Source organism: Channa argus, chromosome 9, assembly GCF_033026475.1.
Source record: "Channa argus isolate prfri chromosome 9, Channa argus male v1.0, whole genome shotgun sequence".
Taxonomy (NCBI): domain Eukaryota; kingdom Metazoa; phylum Chordata; class Actinopteri; order Anabantiformes; family Channidae; genus Channa; species Channa argus.
This window is the reverse complement of record NC_090205.1, coordinates 7922726-7942176: the sequence shown is the minus strand read 5'-3', so window position 1 is coordinate 7942176 and position 19451 is coordinate 7922726. Positions and strand designations below refer to the sequence as shown.

Here is a 19451-nt window from a genome sequence, read left to right as displayed (position 1 = left end):
CATTTCTATGATCCTCAACCTCTGCTACTATATTCCATGTTGTCTTGTTTTTTTTTCCAGAGGATGTCTCTTTGGTTCCACAAATGCAGGAACCAGCTAATGAAATCATCAAGGCACAGATGGGTGAGCGTTGAAATGATTATTGTCAAAATGCAGGTGCACATTACAGAGCAAATATTTTTTAAATCAACTATCAAAATGGAGGTTTACAATGTTTTAACATAACATTTTACTTTCGACCACTGTGCAAAGGACTGGCACCCGATTTATTTTTGTTAGTTTTTTTTTTTTTTTTTTTACATTTAAAGTTTCTAGATCACTGAATTTCATGCTTTGTCAGACACTTGTTTGTGTTCATGTTTGCTACCAGTCTATTTTTGGTTTGCTTAGGTCTAAGGTCTCTTGGGAACATGTTTGATATTAGTATGTGAAACAACAACAACAAAAAAAATCCATTTGCAACATTTTAGAAAACTAGATTAAGAAAAGAGATTTCTAATATATGTACAATTTTATTTATTTTGTGTGTGTACATGTTAAGGGTCACATTTCAGCAAGCGGTGCCTAGTGTTTGTGCCAGGTATTGGGGAACACATTGTTCATCTCATGTGGATGGATAAAGCTTTCATTAGCAGTGACCCTTCGGACCGTGTCTACACACCTGAACAACGGTCAGCACCCTTAACTTACCAATCTTTACTCATTTTATCTGCTGTTTTAAAAAAAAACAAAAGAAGCTAAAGAAAGTAATAATGCAGTACCTTCCTCTTTTCTGATCTGTCTGTCTGCTCCAGTACGTGGAGCCAGGATGTCCCTATAAACGGTATATGGTTGGAGCGGACGCTGATATTTTCTGAACTGTGGGAAGAGGATTTCAACACCACCTACACTTGTCGTGCATACAGTTTCCGAGGCAATCCTGACGCATTTTTTACTCTGATACCAGAAGGTAAACAAAAATGACCAAATAAAAACTTTTCCGCCCGTCAGTATCTCAGGATCTCCTGTTCTATCCAACAGCTGAAATTGTTCAAGTTAAGCCCAAAGAAGTTAAATAACCTGTTTACTTTCACATAAGTGTAAATAAAACAGCAATAATGTAAATCTGAGATTGTGGAATTACAAATTATTTTAATAGATAAATTGTCAGAGTTGTTTTTCATGATGTCTTTGATGATCAGTCAGTTCTGATTATAGTAACCTCTGTGCAGATGAACCTAATCTTATTTTCTCATTAGTCCCTAGTAGTAAGTATTTGTACATGCAAGTGTGCCCCCCCCCCACAAGAAAAGTGTCATTGATAAACTAATATTATTGCATTGTTTTTTTAAAATCACAAATAAACATGAGGAACTTTAAATGGTAAATGGTCTGCACTTATATAGCGCTTTTCTACCTATTGGCACTCAAAGCGCTTTACACTGCTTCTTATTCACCCATTCACACTCACAATCACACACACACACTCATACACCGATGGGGGAGCTGCTATGCAGCTGGCCAACACCGGGAGCAACTAAGTTGGGGTTCAGTGTCTTGCTCAAGGACACTTCGACATGTGACCGGAGGAGCCGGGGATTGAACCAACAATTGTGAGATTGGTGGACAACCGCTCTACCTTCCTGCGCCACAGTCGCCTTTACATTATTAATGTACCATCTTCAAACAGTTCCTCACTTTCCCACATCCTTCCTAAATACTATGTTTGATGTTCTTCTACAGATCCAAACATCATACTTCCCATTGGAGCTGTGCTTGCTGGTGTGACGGTTCTCATTATCATCAGTGTCACAGTCTATTACATTTATAAGGATGAGATTGTGCTTTGGTTCAGGAAGGCATTTCAAGTCCTCTAAACAAACCACGGAAAAATTTCCTGTTAAATTTTTCTACCTAACAGTTATCTTGCACATTTTATCTCACCAACTATGTTTCTCTGCCACAAGGTGCAGCAAGTCTTACGCATGTAATGGCAGAAACATGCAGTCTGTCCAGACACCTAGCAAAGTCCATAACATACAAGTGGAGAAACGCACAGTCGACTGCCTTGTAGTTACAGTTGGGTGCAATAAAGTGAAACAAGATTAACAAATTAATTTAACAATTAATTTCTGCAAAGTTTTAAAGTTTTATTTTACTGTGGCAGACAAGCTGTTGATCTTGTTACTTTTCTTATGATCTAAATAACTAACCAACCAACTAAAAGAACTGATAAAGTGCTGGATCAATAAGCACTATTGGCAACAGTAGCAATACTGTTAAAATCTCAATGAAACTCATCCCTACTGCTGGCACTGGCATTTTGAGTGATGGCAGAAGTACTGTAGCATCCATTTAGATTTAGGCTTTTTTTTCCATGCATTCAACACCAGGTAAATAAATCAATCAACTATCCACAAAACCTTAAAGCTCTTTTCTCTGTATGCTGTATGATGCATATGTGGCATATCCACAGCCCTATGCAGTTGGATTCAGCAAAGAAGTGGAAACATTTGCTCTTCATACACTTCCTCAAGTCTTGGAAAGGTGGAGGACTTGCATATAAACAACAGAGGATGAGGAAAAAGGTGGATGCGGCACATCCCTTTCCCCTACTTCCAGGTTTTGGAAGGAGATGAGGCATCATATGCCTGTGAGGGGCAAGACATTGGTTTACCGCAAGAAAATAGCCTTGCTAAAATTATGATGTGGTTGTGATAGGTTATGTTTCAACTGTTAGACCACGAGAATATCTGGTTTAAACTGCACATGTATATGGCAATTTATAAATAATAATTCATAATAAAATGCAGCAGCTCGCCGCATATTTAATCAGCCAAAAGGACCCATGTCACACCACTCTATAAATCTCTACAGTGGCTTCCTGTAGCTGCTTACATCAGGTTCAAAGCTCTGGCTCTTGCTTACAGGGTGGCAAACTCAACAGCTCCTGCTCACCTCAACTCACTCAAGTCTACAATCCTTCCCGTCCGCTGCGGTCTGCTGACGAATGACGTCTGGTGGTCGCAGCACCGCACAGAAGACACCAAGCAAAACTTTTTAGCGCAATGATCCAACGATGTTGGAACGAGCTACCAAACTCTGCACGTTCAGCAGACTCTCTCCCAATATTCAAAAAAACGCTGAAAACAGAACACTTTTTCTATAGGACTTTGATGTTTTCTCCCTGACTTCAATTTTTGCTGCCTTGTACATCTTGTAAGTCGCTTTGGATAAAAGCGTCTGCTAAATAACTAAATGCAAATATAAATAAATATGCCACCAGAAACTGAGCTGTACACTCCGAGTCAAGGTTACAGTGCAGGTGTACTAAGAGTTACCGGTATTCTCACTTCAAATGTCGGCTCTACTTTTTCCTTTAGCTTGTAATTATGTAATTATTAGATTTCAAGAAGCATATTTTTGATAGCAAAAAGGTCTGCAAGTACACCATGTGATGAAGGAAGTGTAACTGAGCAAGAAAAGCTGGAATATGCTTTGCTCAAACGCTCAAAGACTGCAGTTCCCACCTGCTGTGATGACAGCAGTATCTGCAAGTTTTTCTGCACCAGCATACAGTACATAGTGGGTATTCTCCAGCATATGGAGACTTAGGATCAATGTGGAAAAAGAACTGATTAAACAAAAATGTGTAGATTTTTAAAATTGTACACATCAAAGTGTAAAGGTCACAGAAATACTTTTTCTTTACATAAAGTAAAGAAGTCAACTGTGAGCTCATGTTGAATGTAATACCATTTATTTGAAATGTGGGGAAAAAGGAACAAAGTATGAGAACTGCCACCCCTGACATTGTTCATCATTAAATAAAGAAATTTACAATTTCAATTGCTTTTGTGTTCAAGAAAATTTCGTTTTTTGCCTCCAAATACATACACATGAACATTCATTGCCACCAGACACAAATTTTCCACCACATACTGCATGTTCAGTGGCAGTAAGATCTGCATAAAATTATTGCTGTGAAACAAGATGTACTTCCCAGTATTAGCGTTTGCAAAAAGCTTTTGACTACTGTCAATAAATGGAGAATTAGCAAAGAAAATGCCGTGTGGAATCCTCCTCTGTATTTTGAATTAGGTTATTGTTCCTCAGACGAATAATCAATTTAAGGTATACTCTTGCAATAATTCAGCTGCAAACAGAATTGCAAACTTATGCCCACAAAGCAACCACAAATTTCCAAGAAATAAAAAAATTAAATACAGTCAAAAAGAAATGTTTGTTTATGCACTTTTAGCTCAGCAAATAAACCCATTTGTGGTAAATCCTTTGTACAGAAAGGTTAATCTCCTTTCACATTTTACATAATAGATTGAGGTCTAAATAATCTAACCCTTCTGATTACAGTTTAAGGTTACAGATTTTCAATGTTGTCAGACATTTGGACCCCAGTGTAGGCACTGTATGTGAAAACTTGCACATTCTTCAACACTTTACTGCAGCTGTAGCTTTCACATTTGAAACAGATGAGGTCTAGTGGCCTATATTCGAACCAATGATGGGGCTGAAACATTGTGGTGCACATGTACTGAAAACCCTTTGGTGCTTTTTTTCTATTGAATGGAAATTTCATGCATGGGCTAGTGGAACAGTTTAAGATGCCTTGCAGAAAGGAAGGGGGAAAGCACAGCACCTCCTCTGAAGGTTTAGTACAAGACATTCTTGAAACGCAACACAGAGTGGTAAGTAAAAATTATCATTGCATTTGTACGCTGTGCTTTCATTTTATTTTGAGCTGTACAGCGAGTTTAAATGAAAGTTTACGATTAAATTTTTTCTATTCATGACCTTCTGTGAATCTTCCTACAGATTTCATACTGACTCAGTTTTAGAGTTTTTCTCCGACATCTTAAATTCATTCACAGGTTGTGTTAGACTTCCTCGCCGTCTATTATTTTGATTGTCAAAAAGAATTCTGTACTAATTATCATCTGTCATTTTGATTTTTATTGTAAACATGTTAAAAGCATAACATTTCTTTAAATTACATTGATTTATTCTCATTTTAAATAGCACTTACTGTGCAGTCACCATTTGTGATCCCTCTCTAAACGTGCTGACACAAACCTTGTTGCTGTTCTAGGTGAGTTTGATGTCGTTTAAGTAATTTAGTGATTATATTAATGACCATGCATTATTGTAACAAGTATGAACACATAATAAAGCAATACTGAACCATTATTTGTCAACATGCAATGACTATTGATATTGCTGATATTTAACATGTAGCGATTTAACGGTGCCAGACTAGACCTGAGCTTATGCTTTCTGTTTGGTGTACAGAAAACATTTTAGGTCTAATGTAGATGCAAAGCATTTAAATCATTAATGAAAATTAATTAATGAAATGAAATTATATACAGTTACTCTCTCACATACACGCTATCAAACCTGCGACATATGCAAATGAAATAAAATTAGATTCTACGTGTTCTTCAGAGTCGAGACAGCGTCCAGTTTGACAGCACCAGTACAGCCATGCGTAAACATATAGCGCTTTGGTCTTGGTCTAAGCCCTCGTTGGCCAGGCCACAGGCCAACCCTGCTGCAGCATCCCGAGCCTGTAAGCACTCGCTTTGTCGGGAGGAAATCTTGCATCATGCCCTCCTTCTACACTAGTGATGCAGCTCCCTGTCACAAGCGCTCAAAGACGTCCCATCTGTGGTTCTTTAGTGAGCTGTCAGCAACTAAGCAGTGCAATGTGTTGAATGCAGTGTTGAGGTCACCATGTTTTTCACTAAACAGATGTAGTTACCTCCACCATGTCCTCTATTCACAAAATTGTTCAAATCTATGCACAAAAACTTGCCATTTTATAAAGCAGAACAATCCAATGGCTAACACAAACAACGGCTTATGCAGGTGAAATCAAAGACAGGACAAGACAAAGATAATTAATATGCACAGAGGCTCCACAGAGGTTTAAATTACTAGTTCTAATTTGTCAATATAATGTCCATCATGTTCCCCATTCTTGTAAAAAATAAATAAATAAAAATTCTGTCGATAATGAAAAATATTAAATTGATGTTGCTATAGCTCCTTTGGGTTTTACAGTACTTCTACTACATATACATAGAGAAAAACAGCAATTAATTGAAGATTAAGATAGGTCAAAAAACAAACAGGTAAAAGGGGGAGTTTCTTAAAATGTCAGGTCTTTTCCAAATAAAAACCAATCAGTGGACTTCCCTGGGACTTCACTGGGAGTGTTTAAGCCCTGCCTTCCTTGTATGAGCTGTGCAAAATGTATTTCCCACTTCCCTTTACTGGTAGTTTTTCAAGTCGGAGAGCCACCAGGAAATATGTCAAGAAGCCTTATTACAGATTCAGTGTGACTGAGAACATGAGCCATGACTAAGAAATCACACAGGACTTTAATGAAATATACCCTCTCTAACCCCACAGACATCAAGTATGGCAATGGCAGGCTGGGGCTGCTTGTTGGCTGCACTGTCTCTGGGTTTGGCTGTGACACACGGTAAGTACAGCTTATCACAGTATCACTGGCTTCACAGAGGTTCTGTTACTGGAAATATTTTCCAAAACTACAGTCTAGCTGCTTCACATCTGTTGTCCAATGGTTGATCTAAACAATTTGCTGACTTCGATGTTTTAGTTTCAATATTCTTTCGATCATCAACATGGCGTCTCACAAATATGGAAAATATACTACTGTCTTTTCCCCAAGTAGAGCTAAAAAGCTTAAACAGGTGCATCTGGGCCATTGTAAGGCAGAGATATAAACTAAGCAGGCAGAACATTATGATGACCTGTGCAATTTAATGCACTCCAAAACAGAAGTGAGCCTTGCAAGCCAAGGATTTGCAACTAAATATTAAATCTTATTCAGTTCAATCTAATCACCTGGGAAAAAACAAAAACAAAAAAAACAGACCTGTCAGTCACATATTCCAATAATTTTGCTCTGATGAAAAATGGGTGGATTCAAACAAAAGCTTCTATCTTCTAAGTTGTGTATCATATCCAGATGTAAATAGCTGGAAATAAAGTTAAAATGTTGATGTCTCGTCTCATATTCATCTTTTGATGTCAAACCCAAATAAATTCAGTCTATAGCAAAAATAAAGGAATTGGCCTAAATGTTCCAATACTTTTGGTGGGGAGTGTATTAAACATATTACCAAAATGTTTTTTAAATCATTGTTTGGCTTTAGGAATAACTTTTAGTTTGATGAACCACTGAAATCCCTAGTAACTTGGAGAATCCTGATTTCCCCACAATTACTCCAAGGGAAAACAAATTTCTCTGCAATGTATAATGGAACAAGGTTTCAAATCTGCCTTACATGACTGTAAAAGTGCATATGCGTATTACAAAACACTGCAGATAGAGAATGCAACAACCACACATAACAGAAGAAATCTATGTAAAGAGCCTTACTAAAAAAAACAAAAAAAACATCTGAATAAGTTTGACTATTTAATTTTTTTAAAGTTAATTCAGACAAATGAGCACTTAAGAGTCACGCTCTGTAATACTTACAAGGAGACACAAAAAACAAAATACAAAAACCAAGATTCCACCAATGAGATCAGATCAGATAAGGCGAGATCAGATAAGATGAAGCAAGGGATAATGGGCACAAATGTGCATTTGTAGTGAGCGGTCCTACTTTTTGGTTATTAAGTCTGTATTGACAAGGATTGTCAAGAACAGTACATGTGCACCATCCTCCCATTACGCAAATTTTATTTAACCAAATGTCCCAAAGCCATGAGTTGATACATAAGTACTGAAAAAAAGGCTGCCATTTTTTTCATATTTATCCACCTAAGCTAGCAAAACATAAATTTCAACAGGCAACTAACTTTAGGCTTTAAGCTGCTAAAATACATCATTATCTTCCCCTGAAAACACAGCTACCAAGCCACTGTGTAGAAGTTCAAAAGTTGTGGCTTTGTGAGAAGCGAAGAGCCACTAATTTAACAGATTTCAATGCTCCAAGCTTTGAATGCCACTCGATTCTTTCAAAGTGACTGCTCTGGAAAATAAAAAAGGTCAAAACACCAAATATGTAAATTGACTTTTATTTCTGCATCTCCAAAAAGTCCCCTACGTGAAACATGAGTGCAAAAGCTAATGGATTACTCAGTATGAAATTTAACAAAAGAATTTTGCATGGGAGGCTGAAGCTAGAGTAAAAACAGGTATAGTAGCTTAATGCAGCAAGGTCCCGTTTTCCTTTGATTTCCAACGCTGCACAACTTGCAGGCTTCACTTCAGTGCAGAGAGAACATTTCTGCCATTTTCTCAAATAGTAGACTGAGGAGGAGGAAAGCGACATATTCTAAACTCTCCTGTTAGAGCACTGAGGGGATATAAGGCATAAAAATAGCAAAAAAATAAAGCAAGCATGTTCTGAAAAGTCCACAATCTAACAACTTCTAACATTAACCATATATTCCTGTCTGTTCACTCCAGACTGATTCACTTTTCGTCATGTACAGCTTTGAGGGATAATTGAGGAGATGCCGCTCTAACTTTAATGCAGTTTCTCAATCCTGGTGCTCAATGACCATTGCTCTGCTTTCCAACAAACCCCGCACGCCCCACTGCGAATTACGTAGCTCAGGTGTGTACAGTAAATCAGAACCTGGAAGATACCAATTAACTTTGTCTTCCCCCGCTCTATCCTTATCCAGATGGTATGTCCCAGCTTCTGATTGACTGCACACACCTGTTGTAGGTAATGAGCAGTGGGTATTGCGGGGTTGCTTGGAAAACAAGTATAGTGGGGCGGGGGTCATATGAGGACCAGGAGTTTAGAACCACTGCGCTAATGTATGGTAACGTTAAAAGATAAGAAAGCCAAGCTGGGGCTGAGGTGTAGGTCCACGAAACAAGCAAACTGCCAACAGTCAGCTCTTACCTTGTGTTTCTTCTTTGACTTTTCCTGAGCAGAATCACGCACCGCCATAGTCAAACCCAGGACGCAGCTCGGTATTGTTCGGAAACTCACTTCTCCTTTGGGAACACAGGCGTTCGCAGCTGAAAACGTCAACCGTTTGAGCCAACGTTTGCAGCTACCTCGGCTAGCATAAAGCCCGGTTCCAGCACCGGACCCGCTTCTTGGTTTTTTACTTTTCCGAAATACCCTCAGTATTTGGCCCTTCTGCCTATTTTCGTTGAATTTATTGCTGCCGTTCTGTGTTTCATTTGCTCGTTCTCCCCCTTCGTCTTCCTTCCAGCATCTTCTTGGCTAATTACCGACGTATTTAACGTTAGCCCGCCACCTGAAGCCGGGCTCGTGATGCGTTCACGAGCGACCATGGAATCGGTTGAAATAAAATAAAATTAGCGGGATAAATAACTATGCAGTTATTTAAATATGACACACTATGTTTACATGATTAACATCTCCAAAATTTGCCAAGCTACAGAAATAAGGCTATATCAGTTTTTATCAGTTTTATTTAACATTTCAAATTTTGTCACTGGTTTATATAAAGCTGCGGCATCATAGCTCAAATAATAGTTTCATTCAAGTTATAAATGAAAATCTTACTATTCTAAGGCTTGTGTGAATGCAGCATTTCAGTGTCGGTGTGTCAATGCCACCAGGTGCTGTAAGAGTGGAAACATGAGAGAAACATCACAACAACTACAAGAAAGCATGAGAGATTAAAAAAAAAAGAAAACTGCAAATACAAGTTTTTTAACAATTACACAACAGTGAGGAAAATGTCCGCTGTCATTTCCCAGGGACTAGGCTAAATGTCTTGAAATTTCCTGTTGGGTTCAATTGTTGGCATAGTTGTTTGATTTTCCATTTTGAGCTTTGGTAAATGTATTTCCTCTATTTATCTAAATTACCTCATTGTTTGACTTGATAGTTTGGGATTTTTACCATAACTGTGCATTGCACTTTATCTCAAACGTTTTGGAGGAAGGACATTGTCCTCCATAAGGCTGAAAATAAATATTTTCAAGGACATCAGATGGGACACAAAAGTGTTGGCAGCCTTTTTAGTTAATGCATTTGATTATTATGAGTAGTATGCAGATGTATTTGTATGTCACATATTTTATACAAATCAATTTCATAATGACAACTTTTTTGTCTATAGATTTTTAAAACATAGAAAAACAGAACTACAGAAAAAGCTGACTGCAGCTGCTAATAATTCAGCACAAACCTCTAATCTCCTTGAACTCTCCATCCCTCTGAAATTAGTCGTTTAAGTATTTGTGCAAAATTTAAAGAGCTAAAACAGTAAGTTCTTTCTTTATGACTGGCTAATTGAAGTGCTTTCTACACCAGGAAAAAAAAAATTGGTTCTTCCATGACTCAGAGCTCAAAGATATTTTACTTATTAACAGACAAATAAACAGGCCTGAATGATTAGATTGATAACTACTCGCACTGAATGACAAATCACTGGTTTCTCTTTTTCACTTCCAATTCTAGACCACAGTGGGGAGACAGACACCTACTACGTTAGTGCCGGCCACCTGTTTATACTGAGGTGCCTCATAGCTGACACTCAGTCAAATGTGACCTGGAGCAGAATGGGGAGGCACAATCTGAGCTTGCCTACTGGAGTAGAGGTCAGGGATGGGCTGCTGTGGTTTCTACCTGTGCAGGTTTCTCATAATGGAAGCTACATGTGTGAGAAAAGGTATGTAAACTCCTGTGTGAGTTGGTGGGTTTGACTGGTTGTGATAGAATTTTTGAATTAACTTTCAAACATCTAACAAGAAGATCAGCCCATAAATTAAAAGTTCATATCAAAGATTTTGAGAGGAGGCAATATTGCAGGTTGCTTAACACAAGATAGTTGCCTCAGATACAGTTTCATTATCTTTCACATTAGCCTTATTAACTGAAATTGGAAATAAAGTCATCGTTTTAAGAAAGAATGGCCATTGATGTTATTTGTTAGAAAAATATTAACAGATTCATACCAATGAAGCTGCTACAGAGATTATCATACTGATAACTCTGTTGTTGCAGAGTGTATTCGCATAGAACAAACAATGGGATCTTTCAAGTCAGTTACATTTCACAAGAAAGAAAGAAGGTAATTATCCATGGGTTTTATGATGTCATGGTAAATTATTTTAAGGGAAATCTGAAATGAACATGCAGTAGGCAACACATGGGGAAAAAAAGAGCTGCCAAGAACAAGTTTCCACGCACATTCAGAGTAACAGGTTAAACAAACCAGGGGTTGATTTACGAGGCCATCTCACCCTAATATAATTGATTTCAAGTTGTACATTAATATATCTGTGTGGGTTAAACAATATGATACAGTAAAGTAAGTCCAAGTTTTCCAAACTCCACCAAATATTGAACTGCTACTGTAACAACTTAACATGTAGGATTTTTTCTTTTTTAGTATTAGGATAAAAAAGAAAAAATCCTCTTAGATTTTAATCTCGAAGTATCTAAATTTCTCATTGGCCAAACATAAAACAAACAACAACCTCACACTCATACATTGTATTTTAAAAAGGGATCAGACAATTCTATCTCCCTTTCCCTTCACCCTGTATACCTCTGACTTCAGGTACAACTCAGAGTCCTGCCTCCTTCATAAGTTTTCTGATGACTTTGCAGTTGTTGGATGTATCCAGGGTGGAGACTGAGTATCAATCAGTGGTGGACAGTTTTGTTAACTGGTGTGAGCACAATCAAATCCAGCTCAACATCCACATAACAACGCAACACAATTTCCCTATGGGATCAATAAAGTTGTTTGAATCTTGAATTTCCTCTTCCTGCATCTCTCTCAGTGTTTATCTCCTTCTCTTAGGGACAAAACTGGATTATTGCAGATAACGTTTCAGGTGTCAGTATCCCCAGGAGAGTGTCCCAATCCATCTGAGACGGTGCCCATCCCTGAGGGAGTCAATGGAGGCCTTCCTTGCAAACAGACAGAGATCTTTGAACTAAATGTTAAAAAAGAGATTCAATGGATGAGGGTATAAGCAGTTCCATGATATTTATGCGCAGTTCTCTCTTGATGCATTTGTGATAATAATAATAATTCTACATTTAATCTATAATGTGCTTTTCATTTAAAAACAAATCACAAAGTGCTACAAGAAAAAGGCAGTATAAAACACATAAACAAGAACACTAAACAAGCAAGGAGCAGTTATTAAAGTTATTATTATTGTTGCGTTAGGATGGTCATTACACAAACTCCAGATCAGGCTACATTATACAATTCATTTTAAAAGATGTACCTTTAATTTTTCTTTGTGCTAACCACTCGCGCTAACCACTCGCCACACATACACATGACAAAGGAGAAACTAAAAGCAAAACAAAATAAAATAATAATCAAAATGATTCTTAAAGGAAGCTAATGTTGATGCAAATCTCATAGTCATACAGCTCCATTGTTGTTCAAATGCACATCACATCACACGCTTGCTTCTTGTTGGCTTCAAATGTCTTGTCTTTGTCTTGGGTTAGTTTTCTACAAATATTCAACTAATTGTGGTCTGTTTCTGTGTGTAGGACTGCCAACCAGTGCAGGCCATCAATGTGGATCACAAAGGCTTCCTGAGGCTGTCTGCAGTCTCAGAGAGGGATTCTGGGAAATACACCTGCCTGGTAAACATTAGTGTGGGTGGCAGGAAGTACACTGCTGCACGCAGCATGCAGCTGGCTATTACTGATGGTACGTAGGTCACTTGAACCACCAGACTAATTTGCTATTTTGTTTATTTCTAGTGATTTGTCATTTAACTTCCCAGATTTGACTAATTTTTGCAATTGTTTTTTTCTAATTTATATAGAGACTTCTTTAGTTATAATGGAACTCATTTATTATATATTCTCAGACACACTGCCCTAATTTAAAGATTATTGTATTAGAAGTTTATAAGATAAGAAATCGATAATATTAGATAAGAAAGAAGGCCATCTGCCTATCTATCTACAGCAAAGTCTTTCCATCTATCTATGTTTCAAACTGTTTTTGTCTCACTTCTTACAGATACAGTTGCTATAGAGGCTCATGTGGTGTCCCCTATCAATGAAGTGATTGTGGTTCAAGTGGGTAAGTAACACTGTGACAAGTTCTAACCATTTCCACAGTGAGTTGACCCTGTGTGACTGAAGTTGAAACGGGAACTAAAAAAAAGAAAGTATGGCTTGTAACTTTCATTACGTGACTGAGAAATAAGATAATGTCAAGGGATGAATCCAAATCAAAAATCCTAACGGCCTTTTTGTTTTTTTTTTGTTTAAACAACCCCAGAGTTTAGTGTGCTGTAAAAGTGTGTGTGTGTGTTTGTGTGTGTGTGTGTATATATATATATATATATATATATATATATATATATATATATATATTACTTAAGTCACATGATATTATTTTATTCCTTATTATCAAAATAATATGGGGCGGCTGTAGCTCAGTTGGTAAAGGCAGTCATCCACGGACCACGGGTTGAGTGGATCGATCCCCAGCCCTAGCTAAAGGTCAAAGTGTCCCTGGGCAAGACATTGAACCTCAATAGCCCATTCCCCAACCCAGCTGTGCAGTGCCGGTCCAAGCGCAGTAGAAATTGGGGAGGGTTACGTCAGGAAGGGCATCCGGCGTAAAAACTGTGCCAAATCAACATCAATGCGGACAATGATCCGCTGTGGCGACCCTGAACTCACGGGATAAGCCAAAAGGACAAAAAAACAAACAAACAAACAAAATAATAATAATCCTATTATGTTATTACAGTATTACTGTTTACCTTGTCAGAAAATATTACCCCCACCCCGTATTCTTGTTAATACAAAGATATTACCCCAGGTTAATTCTGAAAACAAAAAATCCTTTTTTGAAATATGCGTTTATCTATTGATTGATTACTAATGACTGTAAATTTCCAATTTGTTTTTGCTTGTTTTGTTTGTTTTTCAATAATTTATATTTTAAATTTCCTAATGACCAGGGATGCCAGTGGAGGTGAAGTGTTTAGTGCTCATAGGAGTCAGTGAGGACCCAGAAATTATCATACACTGGACTTTTGATGGAACCTTTGCTGAAGATCTTGAGGGAATCACTGTGTCATTGAAATAGTAAGTTCCTGCGTGTGGTCATGCTGTTAAACACAAGTTAAACAGACAGAAAGGTTTTGGAAAAAAGTATTCAAACTCTGAAGTTGACTTATCATACTATGAATGCACTGACATAAGCTGAAAGGCAGTAAACACCATTTGTCAGCCACTTGATGTTTGAGCCAAAAACACAAGGCCAGAAATTATGAAGGTTAAAGTATTTAGAGAATTATTTAAAATAACTCTAAACTGTAAACATATTCGAAATATCTACAATTCTAATATATTGAACACAGCAGAACAAAACCAGTCATGCTGACTGATACATTGTTTGATGGACTGATTGATTGACTGGTCCTGTCCTTTTCAGTTTTCACGACAGAGGAAGGGTGTATGGTCTGTCCACTCTGTCCATCTCTAAAGTTCTACATCAGTTCCTGGAGATCCCCATTAGTTGCAATGTAGAGAGCCCACTTGGAAAAAAAACGGGCTCCGTGTGGCTTCAGGAAGGTATTTTCTTCTCCCTCTTTTTTAAAACTAATTTATTCATGGGAAAATAGTTTTTTCTACTTTTCAGCTTGGGACTGCTTGGGTTTGCCCTCTTATTTCCAACCTGTTTGATGTGGAAGAATGTAGCTGGCCTGCACAGAGCTGTGACCTCTCGCAATCAGGCTCCAAAATCTAGTGAAAAGTCTGAAGCCAGTAGAAGCTGGTATAAAGACAGTAGTTGAAGCACAAAAATAGACAAACAAAAACGCTATTTTCTAAATGTATTGACTGCTTTCTACACAGTTTGCTTTCTATCAAAAGGGTACATGGCAGGTACACGTGGGCACCGAACATTTGTTGGACTCATGTTGTTTACATTCACTCTGAAACCACACAAGTCTGCTTCCACCTCTCTCCAGCTCAGCAGATCAGCGTGGCCGTCTGTGTCTCTGCGTTCTTGGCTCTGGTGGTCCTGTGTGTGGCCTTCCTCTTCTTTAAAGTCGATCTGGTGCTGGCTTACAGGAAATTGCTCATCCATTTTTCCAAACACCAAGGTCAGTGTTTTATGCTACAGTATGTGTATAAACTTTTCTGTGAAACGCAGACCCAGCACTGGAACCTACCATGAACTCTCGTTTGCTTTATGTGGCCACAACAACTGAACTAAAATTAGGTTGAGAGTTTGGCTAATTGTCAAATAGCTGACAACACAAAAGAGCCGATTCCAAATAAAGAATAACCGGTATTTGAACAGATGGATGAAAATAGTGTATGTGAATAATTTAAAAGGTTCAGAGACAATGCTGTCTTGTCTACAGCGCATGATGGGAAGCTTTATGATGGCTTTGTGAGCTTCCTCCATCCCAACAACCTGACGTCAGCAGAGACAGCGAGCTTTGCCCTGCAGGTCCTTTCTGAGGAGCTGGAGAGAAAACATGGCTACTCCTTGTACATCAGAGGACGGGACGACTGCCCTGGAGAAGGTCAGGAACAGACTCAAATTTAAAATTCTGTGCAAACACAGTCTACGTTTAGTATTTCCTCACCATAACATATCCTTGTGGTCTAAATTCTAATTAAATATTCACAAAGCAGTTTATTTTTTTGCCTCTTCCTTGTCTTCTTCATGTTGACTGCTAAGCATCATACATTGGTAGTGTTATTTTACTGCTCAAAAGAAAAATATTGTCCAGTACCAAAGTATCAAATAAGCAAGGCAGCATTGGGAACACATTTTTGAATTTGAGATGCACCAGCAGCAGAGCTTTGACTCCCTGGTTACATACATGAAGTGGCAGGTTGCAGAAATAAAGAGTTACCCAAGCAATGCTGTGCCGTTTCCTGTGTTTGATCTCTTACAGCGGTGCATGATGCCATTGCTGCTACAGTACATCAGTGCCGCAGACTGATCATCATCATACTGTCATCTGAGGAAAAACACACTACCGCCAATGACAAAGCAGACAAAGTGTCGCCAATGTATGAAAACCAAATTCAGCTGTGCTATGAGCAGAGAGTTGGCCTTCATGACGCTTTAACCCATGATGACCCTCGAGTGATTCTGCTGGAAATCGGTAAGGGTACACTGCTGTGCTTCAGACAGACTTTGCTGTAGATATTAGTTGGAAAATAAACCAAAATAACAGCAAACTGTAATTGCTTTGATATAGGGAGGCACTTCTATAAGAATATACTGTACCTACATCCCCTCCAATGTATTGGAACAGTGAGACCAATTCCTTTATTTTTGCTGTAGACAGTGGAGGTAATGCCATGGCTTGGGCTTCCATGGCTTCTTCTGGGACGGGCTCATTAATCTTCATTGAGAATGTAACAAATGATGGCAGCAGCAAAATGAACTCTGATCTCTACAGAAACATTTTGTCTGCCAATTTAGAGAAAGATGCAACCAAACTGATGTGAGATCCTTGATCATGCAGCAAGATAATGAACCAAACACACAGCCAAAACCTCCAGACTTCAACCATGTAGAACATGCATTTACCTGCTGAAGGGGAGAATGAAGGGACCAACTGAAACAACAACTGAAAGAGGATGCAGTGAGCCTAGAAAAGCATCACAAAAGAAGAATGCAAATGTTTGGTGATGTCAATGGGTCACAGGCTTGATGCAGTTATTTCAAACAAACGATTTGCTTTTTCCTAGAAACTGGCTTGAAAAAAAATCTACTGTAGATAATAGTAACAATAGTAACGATAGGTTGGCAACAGCTTAGAGCCAAGAAACTGCCAAGAAAGTGCCTCTGGTCTTTATGCTAAGCTAAGATGTGCTAATCATCTGCTTGTGGTCGCTTCTGATTTACTGCACGTGTTGAAGGGCCAACGGCTCTGAAAAGTGAACCTGAGAACCATGCTTTAATTGTCTCACTACTATTTTAATAGACTGACAAACTGACAGTACCTTTATTCCACCAGATGGCCCGGTGGATTACAGCCGCCTGCCAGAATCTCTTTGCTACATCAAGAGGAGACAAGGAGCTTTGAATTGGAAGACAGACTCTTTGGGAACTCACAAATTTGTCAGATTGTGCGCAAACAGAAACTTCTGGAAAAAATTGAGGTACCACATGCCGTCAGTGCCTGCAAGACGACGCCAGACTATTATTTAAACCAAGTTTGAGCCAAACTTGAATCTCAAGTTTATGTCTTTGGTAGAAAAGGACCATTAGGCCTGTTTCCTGGAAACACTTATTGTTGGCAAGTGAAAATCAGATGGAAACCTTAACCATTCTTCAAATATTGTAAACAAATAAGGACGTTTACGCGTTTGAAGATTGCATAATGTATGTGTCTGGGATCACATTGGAAAAACATCTGAAGGATTTTTATCTCAGATCCAAACAGGAATTCAGATGACGGAGCTTTGTTACGCAGATTACAGAGTTTCATCTTTGACTCTTTTCTTCTTGATATTCAGAGGAAAATTACCCAACGAGCAGGTTTGCCAGCATCATTTTCTATTTAGGTCGTTTATGCATTGGTATTATTTATATTTTCTTTTTTGTTAATTTTAATGTTTCTATTGGTATTATTTATATTTTCTTTTTTGTTAATTTTAATGTTTCTATTGGTATTATTTATATTTTCTTTTTTGTTGATTTTAGTGTTTCTATTTATTTTCCACACTTGTTTCAGAAATTTGTGGAAATGTTGTATGTAATTAGATAACGATAAGAATGAAATGTGAAGCACAGAAAAACACACAGTCATGGTGCAGAACGACCTTGTTGAAGACCTGTAGGACTCTCAGTGCAGTTTCATACTGCATTGGAGTGTTCTACCAGCAACTTCTGATTTAACCTCATTTCTGTTCTGAAACCTTCGCTAAAAAGATTGTGACTACATGTTCTCTCACTGATAATCATGTGGCTGTGCGACTGACTGTGTTGTCAGTCTCTGTTTTCATTTTACACGATGGTTAAGCAGCTGTCACAGCCACAGTGGTTTAATTCTCACTTCCTGGCCTCATTGTGTTTACATCCACCTGAAAACCCCCATGATCAGCATAACACAAACTTTCACACCCCCTCTGCACCCACACACCTTTAAATCAACAATGTAATCGTTCCACTGATCACACTGCGAATATTTAATCAGTCTTTTAGTGGAAGTGTCTCATGCACTGTCAACATGAGCAAGATCTGTGAATGAAATAATGGTGATTCAGTTACTTTCAGTCCGGATACACCCCCATCAGTGCCACTCAGTTTCCACTACCCTAACCCTAAACAAAGGATTACTGCCTTGTCACTACTGCTTCAGTGTCACTGAAACTGATGGTCATGGATCCACATTTGATAGTTGGCTTTGAAGAAAGTTTTTTTAAAGAAATTAAATTTCTTGTCCTTCAACTCTCAACGGTACTTCTGTAAGCATTCATCCTGTTGGCAGTGTAACATTTGGTTTCTCAGAATTTCACAGTGAAACAGCCACATTTCTTGTTAAAGGGAGGTTGTTCACTCTACAGCAGTGTAATCCTTTATCTCTGTTTCTGGTAAAAAAAAAAAAAAATTGTGCTTGTCTGATTAAAGCTTGCAGCAAAGCAAACAATCTTACATTTTTTCCAACTGCTCATCTTAAGTTATCAGTTCAAATAAAACCAAAAATGTGGGTGTGTGGAGACTTAGGTCACTTGGTACTAAAATACTATCATAACAAAAGTGTGGTGGTGCTTAAAAGGTATATCCTCCCCTTAAACTAACAAAGCAAACTGGCCATGTACCAGCACAAAAAATGCTACTGAAGTGCAAAAGAAGCTGCAACAGACATATTGACATTGACAAAGTTGCTCTTTCGATTATCTTTTCTGATATATATATATATATATATATATATATATATATATATATATATATATATATATATATATATATAAAAGTATATGTTCCAATTACATACTGTTAAAGGTCATCAAAGTTAAAATCATGTAAGACCTTTGGTATTTTAGTTACAGCAGAAACAAACTGCCCAAACTGTTCTGTTTCAAGAAATTGTATCCATTTGTGGGCTTCATAAGAAGTGACAAGGTGAAATGCAACTATAGAGCTATATGCCAAAGCAATAGTCCCCACAATCCAGTGAGAAAGCCGTTGTTTAGGAACAGGCTTCCCTAAGTGGTTCTTTGCCCATGATACAAATAGCTGGTCACTCCTCCTACGGTCTTTAGTTCTGCCAATGTAAAGGCCTGAACTGGACAAAGCATATGTAACGAGTGATGCTCCTCTGAGGAAAATGGCGAAGGATAGAAGGACGCAAGGTCATTTGGAGAACATGAGCCCACAACCTTAGACATAAAGGCCGGGTTAGGTTGTAAGGTCACCCTTGCTTTCCCAGAAGAGAACTGAAGGCATGAATCTCGCCCCCCCGTTTTGCTGACGTGAGGTCCCACGTCCCATTGCCC

At 38.2% G+C, this 19451-nt stretch overlaps 1 protein-coding gene across 1 annotated transcript in view; it reads left to right on the top strand.

The window, feature by feature from the left end:
• Positions 1-18477, top strand: part of LOC137133452 (uncharacterized) — a 74599-nt gene extending 56122 nt beyond the window's left edge. Inside the window, exons 6-23 of the mRNA XM_067517114.1 lie at positions 61-123; positions 542-671; positions 795-960; positions 1719-1847; positions 1947-1966; positions 2410-2537; positions 4570-4685; positions 6412-6484; positions 10437-10647; positions 11788-11956; positions 12501-12663; positions 12982-13044; positions 13937-14063; positions 14413-14552; positions 14951-15085; positions 15350-15514; positions 15893-16105; positions 16967-18477. Coding sequence (XP_067373215.1) covers positions 61-123; positions 542-671; positions 795-960; positions 1719-1847; positions 1947-1966; positions 2410-2537; positions 4570-4685; positions 6412-6484; positions 10437-10647; positions 11788-11956; positions 12501-12663; positions 12982-13044; positions 13937-14063; positions 14413-14552; positions 14951-15085; positions 15350-15514; positions 15893-16105; positions 16967-17160 — 2405 coding nt within the window. The 3' untranslated portion in view covers positions 17161-18477. The remainder of the gene's footprint in view (positions 1-60; positions 124-541; positions 672-794; positions 961-1718; positions 1848-1946; positions 1967-2409; positions 2538-4569; positions 4686-6411; positions 6485-10436; positions 10648-11787; positions 11957-12500; positions 12664-12981; positions 13045-13936; positions 14064-14412; positions 14553-14950; positions 15086-15349; positions 15515-15892; positions 16106-16966) is intronic.
• Positions 18478-19451: the final 974 nt, after the last annotated feature.